An 8,083-nucleotide genomic window follows, 5' to 3' on the forward strand; every position below is an offset into this window, starting at 1 on the left:
GAATGTTAATAAAATGTTTGAACAAAAGAAAGTGTGAATATAAGAGTTAAAATAAAGTTAAAGTAAATGAATAATTATCTCTCGTTCAGGACTATATCATTATAGATTAGTTGTATTGAGCAATAAATGCTCAACAAGAACGCACTTCTCAAATTATATATTGGCAAGATAGTAGTAAGTTTGACGAAACAATTGCCAATGAGAAGATAACAAAAATACAGGTTTTAGCAGTACACGTACATACAGTACTAGATAGTTCTACCTAAAGAAGAAATATTTGGTAGTAGCGACTAGTCATGAGATCATTCCATCTCTGGTAAATGGTACTTAAGGAAACATTGCATGGAGGGGACAAAGCACAAATGCAGATTGCATTTCCCACAAATAACGGTTGTTTTTCCTTCAGTGCAGTATTTACACCTTCCTTGTGGGAAGTGATAGGAGGGCCAGTGATCTTGGCGATCATATCGAAGGTTATTACTTGGCCTAGGACACCTAGTCAGCTTGATTTGTTTAGAGATTTTAGGCCCCGTTTCATACCTTGCTGAACCAGAATATCTGAGGTGCTTTGACACCTCTAACTTAAACATTTTCAAGTTTTTGTAAACAATTCTCTTGCCAAGGATTGTAGCGTGTCTTTTATAATAAAGCCATGAATTTACAACAGCCAGGTCCATCATATACGCAAATACACTGAGATCTACGGGCTTTTGTGGGTGATCTGAGAATCTCAACAAGCATGTCACTGAGATCAACTCCTCCCATTTTGTTGTTGTATAGCTGAATGACATGTGGTATGGGAACATTAATACGCCTTTTAGATGCCTTATCATATCTGAAAAAAGAGTAAAGTGTCATCAAAAGATATACCTTTCGATGCAATTGTAAAAAATAATTTAATGAAAAGTAAGAAAACTGACCTCTTAGCAGTGCCCTCTGGTCCAGCTCCCGATAAACTAGATACTAAGTGTACTATTTTGTTGTCCATCCACTTAGTGACTTGGACTCCATCAGAACTTTTGAAGTCATAGGCCCCTCGGCCTTTTGATTTTAATTCTTTATCAGAAATCAGTGGGCAATGATCAATACGGTTGTTCCTCACTGTCCCCGTTGATAACAAATGCATATTATCCTTCAGGTGTCTAACCAGTTTAACACTGGCAAAATAGTTATCAAAGAAGACACTCTTGTTTGCAGGATCATGAATACTCCTTGCAAGGCTTAGGACTACTTTGGCTCCAACACCCAAGGCTTCTTCTTCGGGACTGAATTCAATGCCTCGAAAAGTTTCGGAACCAGCATATGGTAAAAAGTCATAGACAATACCCGATGTGCCAGCCAAGTTGAAAATTTTTATTCCAAACCTGTGAGGTTTGTTTCTGATAAACTGGCGTAAGGCCCAAGCAAACTTCCCTTTGTAAGGGACCATAGTCTCATCAATTGAATAGTATTTTTCCTGATCAAGATCATTGCATTTCTTTTTCATGTGATCCAGAATGAGGCCTACTTTGGCAAATCTATCACCAGCTGGGAGAAATGCCTCTTGAGATTTGTCAAAAAAATGTAAGTGACTTCTTATTTTTTGAAAGCGATTGAATGACATTATACTGGCAACTTGATTAACCAAGGTGTCAGCAGCCCAGAAATCTCTAATTCCAGGTAAGGTATTTACTCCCATATACATCCACACTCCAAGAAACTGTTGTAATTCAGTCTTGGTCAAATTCAAATTCCTCTCACTACCATCCTTCCAGATACTATAAGAGTTGGAGTAAGTAACAATACTCTCGAGAAGACTGTCATCAAAAAAATACTGGAAATATGCATATGGATCTCTCAAGTCTTCATCTGGTGCAGGGATGGTGACTGGTTCCTGATTAGGGACAACAATTTCTTCACGAACCCAATGATTTGTTTCATTGGATGACTCGGCCAAGTTGTTTTTGTTACGCTTAGGTGCAAGCATCTTTGACCATTTGGACCGCAATGCTGTTTTGGGTAAGGTGACCTTTACTTGCTCGTCCTCACTAGAAGCACCTGAACTGATGACAGATTCTACTGTATCACAATTATTTATAATTGCAGGATCATCAACATTCCATTCTACTTCGTCTTCAGTTTCTTCAAGAACTTCATCCTCATCCTCATCAGAGGTGACAGTGTAGAGATTCTTTGCACTGACCTGCATCAAGCAAATCTAAGTTATAAAATTGACCAACAACAGAATACGCGAAATGAAATCTGCCTCTTTACATACTACCTTCTTGGGTCGAAGAGTCCGGCCTGTGCTGTTGTTGGAACTAGCGCTTACATTATGCAAGGAGCTATTGTTGTCCTAGAAGTAAAAATTAGAATGAAAATATTAAAGATATCAAAACAACAGGATTTAAGAATAATTATTTATCTTACATGATTCATGCCTAAGAGAGAACATTTTTGAGGAACATCTGATTTTCCTTTTACAGACAAATCTAATGAGCAGTCTGACTCGTACAGTACATCTGAGATGTTACAGTAGATGGACGATTCCTCTGTCTGGGTGCTGATGGTTAAGTCTAAGATATCAACATCTTCCTTATTGCTTTATTGCTTCTCTAGAACCTGAATTAATAAACAAAAATAAAATGTGAACCAATAAGATACAAATATTCCAGTGTTATAAAATAGAGAACACAGAACACACCTTTGATTTCCGTTTAGGAGTAGAGGTTGGCAAAGCAAATTTAAATGGTTCACATGAAATAAAGTGTTCTCTGCTACTTTCAACATTGCAGTTTTCTTGTCGCTAGAATTTAAAAAAAATAATAGAAAAATGTCTTGTATCAAATTGTTTGAGAGTGGAACATTTTTAGCTTACTAATTTGCATACCCTTTTGGCTGTTTCAGCATCAACTGAGGGTGGAGTACTGATCCCGATAGGATGAATTAGATTCTAAGAGGGATAAAAATATAAATTACTGCAATACAAACCAAAGGGAATGAGAAATTAAAAATTTAACTGTCCACAAAATACTTTCTTGAAGTTTGTTTAGTTGTTTTGTAACTGAAAATGGAGAATATGGTTGAGATTGCCCATTGCACTTTGACTGCTTAATATGTTCAGGACTGCGGCTCTTTTCATCCATGTGTTCAGTAACAACTGAACACGAAGAAGTCTTCTTCTTTGAAGGACTCAGATTCTAAGAGATAGAGAGAGAAAATTAAGGAAAATCAAAGAAGGGACAATATAGAAAATAAAGTTGTTGACAAAATGCTTACTATAGATTTGTTCAGTTGTTTTGGAACTGAAACTGAAGAATGTGTTTGAGGTTGCCCATTGCAATTTGACTGCTCAATATGTTTAGCACAGCGGCTCTTGTCATCTATGCTTTCAGTAACAATTAAACACGAAGAAGTGTTTGTCTTTGGTGAAATCAGATCCTGATAGAGAGAGATAGAGAGAATATCAAGGAAGATCAAAGCAGGGAGTAGATAAAAATAAAGTTCTTGACAAAATGCTTACCTGATGTTTGTTGTTTTTAAAACTGAGCCTGAAGTATTGTTTGTCTTTAGTACCTTTGGCATCGAAGAAATATAAAAGAAAACAAAATCTGTAGAAGGACAAAACCAGCAACAAGGGAGAGAAAGTAGTAATAACAGGGAGGGAAATTCTTTAAAAATAGATAGGGTATTAAGATTAATAGGTTTATTTACCTTAGGAATTGCTCCAGTGTTGTTCAATCTGGATGCTACAGCTGGTTTCCCAACATTTTTTCAAAATCTGGACTGGCTTCATGCTTAGAGCTTTAGGAATCGCTCCAGTATTGTTGAAACTTGGGGCAACAGTAGGGGCTACAGTTTTAAAAATCTGAGCTGGCTTCTTGTTTGCGGCTTTAGGAATCGCTCCAGTTTTGTTCAAATTCGATTCAACAGTTTGTTTCTCAACCTTTTTCAAAATCTGGACTGGCTTCTTGTTAAGGACTTTAGGAATCGCTCCAGACTTGTTCAATTTAGAAACAGACGGTTCCTCAATTTTTTTAAAAAAATTTAACTGCTTTTGTAGAAACTGTTACTTTTTTAACAGGTGCCTTATTATTTTGGACCTAGAATCAAAGGGGACAGTAAAATGTAATTACCTCAAGCAAGAAATAGTGGTATAGTGATCAATGAAGATAAAGGTATCCATACCATCAAATTTTTTTGTACAATGGCAAGATTTTCATCATCACTACTACTATCTTGTGGCTTCTGGGTCAAGCCAGTTTGACCCTTAGATTTCACATTACTTTGGACTGCTTTTCTTGCATTCTTAGCTCCCTGCAATGAGAATAAAATATTTAGGTGAGAGGAAGATTTAGAGTATTTAACTAAGAACAAAAAATTTAATATACTTACCTTCTTTTGTGTACCGATGTTGTCACTCTAAGATAAAAATAATAATATCAGACAAGAGAAAAACCAAAAGCAAAGTACAAAAGGATGTTTTTAAATCAAATAGAAGTCATAAAATAAATATGTTTACCTTTTTTGATATTTTATCAGTAACTTATTTTGCCAAAACAATTTCTCGGCGTTTTCACGCTCATCGAAGCTGAGTCCGCAAAGTCTAGGTAGAAGATCTAGCAGTTTTTCTTCCCAACGCGGCGTGTACGCTTCCCAAATCATGTGTGCTCCAGTTGTTTTGAAAAAAAAAAAAAGTGGCTGATAACCTGAACGTAATGTTTGTTTGATAGTTTTCAGCTGGTTTTCATAGGGGAAAGCACTGAATGACTCAAGAGCGCCGTTCTGACGGCACTCATCAGCCAAGTAAGAGAGTGAACATTGTACACCACAAAGTGATTTCCAAAAATCTGTGCACTATACTGAACAAAAGTCTTCAAAATTTCTTCTGCTTGGTCAACCCAGTTGGGCAACAAATAAGGACTAGCTAAAATATAAATCCCACAATGCAGTAATAAAAACATCTTATAGATACAGGGATTCAATTTGTCCTTGAAGGCAACAACACCATCATACATGAGAAGACGGCGCAGTTCAGTGGCTTTATACTTATAATAGTCTGCTATCTTCCGAGGTTTCCTGTTACAGTCCCTCGGACAGGTGCTAATTAAACTCTCGAGAAACACAGATATATCTTCAATTGTACCTGCCTCAAGATTCCACTCTCCTTCCCATGTGAAAGTTGCTTCCAGAAATCTTAAAAACACACCCTTGTACACGAGATGGAGACTGTCGAAACGAAAACTGGAGACTAAGCCAATGTTCAAAAGACTAAGGGGTGATATACCTACATGATGAAATCTGTCTGTCCTGTCATTGAAATCTTCATCCATACGTTTTCGACAGTCTGCAGGTACATTTGCATAATTAACTCTATTTTCAGAGTACTCACCAACTACACAACATTTCTCACAGGCTCCATACCCACCATGACCTATACAACATTTCACGAGTGATCTGGCAGGGGCATCTAGAGTAAAATTGTTTGTTTCTACAGGTACATTAACACCATTATGGTCATACCCTTGACGCGCTAACTCATCCAGTTCAACAACTAAATCTCCTAAAAAGGTATCAACGTCTCTGGGATCTTTAGCACCGCAATAAATTGCTATCACAAATGGCTCATTGACACTGTTCACAAGTTTTCCAAGAATTGGCCGAAATTTTTTACAGCTTGAATCTTTGCTGAGTGGTAGACCATCCATGATAATATCTATCTTGATAGACCTATATTTTTGAATATACTCATCTAGTTTCATTTGCCTTAAATTATTTTTTATTCCCTTATACCACATTTTAAAATCTTCACCAGTGTGAAGTTCGACACTTGAAGTGGTCCTAAGTAAAGTTTTGTAAGATTTTGGTATGGTTTTAAAAACATACGAAGTTTTACCCAATAGTTCATCAATCTTACTCCGAGAGAACTCCACCACTTGTAGCCCATTCTTGCAAGGATTTTTTCAAATAGGCTTCTTTTTCTTCAGCTGTCAAGTTTGCATTGTCGCCCTCATCTGAGCTGTCATTAATGTTGACATTATCACCTGCCACTTGTTGGTCATCCGATTCACTGTCGTTGACATGTTCCGGCATCTCTTGATCAAGTTCCGCCTCTTCATCTACTCTTTCACCTTCCCTTTCTTCATTATCATGAGGCTGAATTCTTTCTTCATTGTTAATATCAGGTTCAACTCTATCATCATCACTTTCTTCTGCCCTTTCATCTGATGAACTGATGTTCCCACTACTACTTGAGTCACTCGAATCACGCTGACATTGGCGGCCCAAAGCTCCGCGGACTTGCTGTCTAAGCTCATCTACAGCAAGGACCCGATCTGCCCTTGGCTCTGCCCGTCGTTGGACTCGACGCCTCACTGAATCTGGTTTCTGAACATGATAGATAGATCTCACATCTCACAAACCTAACCTGTCACGAGCCGGCCGGTGCGGAATGGGAAGTCACTCAAGCCTCAATCGGTTTGGAAAATTCTACACACAAAGAATAGAGCTTAAGTAACTATAAAGTCAAAAGAACCAAAAGAAATACTTACTGGGAGATTTTCTGCCATTTTTTAGGAACTCAAACACATTTCCTTTCGTTTTACTAAGTTTCCATGCTGCTTTTCTGTACCGGAAATGAAATGAAAACAACTACTTGGATCAAAAAGACGACCTTACGAACATGGAGATTTTGATCGATATTCTTTTTCACGTTAGTTTCAAACGCTCAATTGATATAATTTTTAAAAATTTTAACAGCGCATTTTAAATTAATTTGTTGAAACCGCCGAAAAAAACAACCAAACGAGCGAAAGTACATGACAAATGGGGCGCCAAATTTGAATCAGGTAACGAGAGCCAAGCGAACATTACATTACTGTCAATCCACCTTGCGTCAGTTAGATCAGAGACAACTTCATAACTTCGATTTGACCAAAGTTTCGATGGTTTTGGCATCTAAACGAAGCCAACATCGAATCGACGTCGAATCGACGTTGGCAACTTCAACATGCCGTAAGCCAACTATTTTGACATGTTTGTATTTTCGAACTATAATATAGGAATGAAATATGAATTTGGGTAGTTTTTATGTAATTTTATTCAAACATCGAAATTCCATCGAATTTTTTGATGTGTCGACTGACGATGACCTATCGACAACATCGACGTCGACTCGACGTCGATTCGACGATCCATTTCTGACTGGGCTCAGACCCTCCCCTGAATCCTTGACCTGTGTCGTCTCAACCATTGTAGGCTTACATCATGGCTGGTTGGGTTACTACACTACATAGCCGCGAGATACGCATGTTGTTGGCAGTGCCGGGAACCGAACCCCGGCCATGCCAACTCAGCGCTCACGCTTCGTTCGTAACTCACTTGGCCATTGGAACCTGATGCGAGTGAACGTCCGTTCAGGCCATCCCAATGCAGCTTTTGTCTCTGCCTCTGCCTGCCGCTCGCCGCCTCGCCATTGGCCCCCTCCTCCCTGCCCAGGTCCCTCTCCTTGGCGGGCGCGTAGGCGGGGGAGGCGGGTGCGGCTCCGAGCCAGCTCCACCAAGCAGGTACAGGCATCCTGGCGCGCTGGCGGCCAGGCAGAGACGGGAATGGGGTGGGGGGCGTCAACAGCTATGTCTCCCAAGCCGCATTGTATTCCGGCTACCCTAACACTGCACGGCCCAGCCCCGTTTGCCCCACTCGCCACGCTGTGCACTCACTGCTGGCCGGCCGGCCGGTGATCACCAACTGGCGATGGTCGGGCCAGACAGTACTCCAGTCTTTGCTAAGCGCGCTGCGAGCCTTTGAGGTACACGACCTCAGCTGCATTTTGAGGCCGGAACTCGAAATTTGTGGAGCCGAAGGTCCGACCAAAGTGGAAGGGTATTTTCCCTTCTCCGCGACCTCCGCCATTTTGCTCTGTGACCCTTAGATTAGGCGTCGCGACCCTTCAAAGTTCAAAATTTTGCTGCCTTTCACCGTTATTAGGAGCAAAACTGAAAGTCGCGCAGCTTTCAAACTTTGAAATACACTAGTATTGTACCTAGCCTAATGCTTCTCGTATTTTAAAGATTTCAGTGTGTTCGGGATGCTCCCTAGAACTTCC

At 39.6% G+C, this 8,083-nt stretch overlaps 2 protein-coding genes across 2 annotated transcripts in view; both read right to left on the reverse strand.

Annotated features, from left to right (window-relative positions):
- LOC113215375 (myrosinase 1-like) overlaps positions 1 to 8,083 on the reverse strand; it is a 28,552-nt gene that overhangs the window by 1,399 nt on the left and 19,070 nt on the right. The gene's annotated exons all lie outside the window — the stretch shown is intronic.
- LOC127750378 (piggyBac transposable element-derived protein 3-like) lies at positions 7 to 4,291 on the reverse strand. The gene is made up of 10 exons (XM_052271966.1): positions 4,168 to 4,291; positions 3,694 to 4,082; positions 3,503 to 3,555; positions 3,259 to 3,420; positions 2,870 to 3,179; positions 2,684 to 2,785; positions 2,410 to 2,601; positions 2,261 to 2,335; positions 921 to 2,182; positions 7 to 835 (listed from the first exon to the last, which is right to left on the reverse strand). The coding sequence occupies exons 7-10, from the start codon at positions 2,416 to 2,418 to the stop codon at positions 640 to 642; spliced, it is 1,542 nt and encodes a 513-aa protein (XP_052127926.1). The 5' UTR covers positions 2,419 to 2,601; positions 2,684 to 2,785; positions 2,870 to 3,179; positions 3,259 to 3,420; positions 3,503 to 3,555; positions 3,694 to 4,082; positions 4,168 to 4,291; the 3' UTR covers positions 7 to 639.

The sequence above is a fragment of the Frankliniella occidentalis genome, unplaced genomic scaffold, assembly GCF_000697945.3.
Source record: "Frankliniella occidentalis isolate FOCC.00 unplaced genomic scaffold, Focc_3.1 Scaffold181, whole genome shotgun sequence".
NCBI classification, from domain to species: domain Eukaryota; kingdom Metazoa; phylum Arthropoda; class Insecta; order Thysanoptera; family Thripidae; genus Frankliniella; species Frankliniella occidentalis.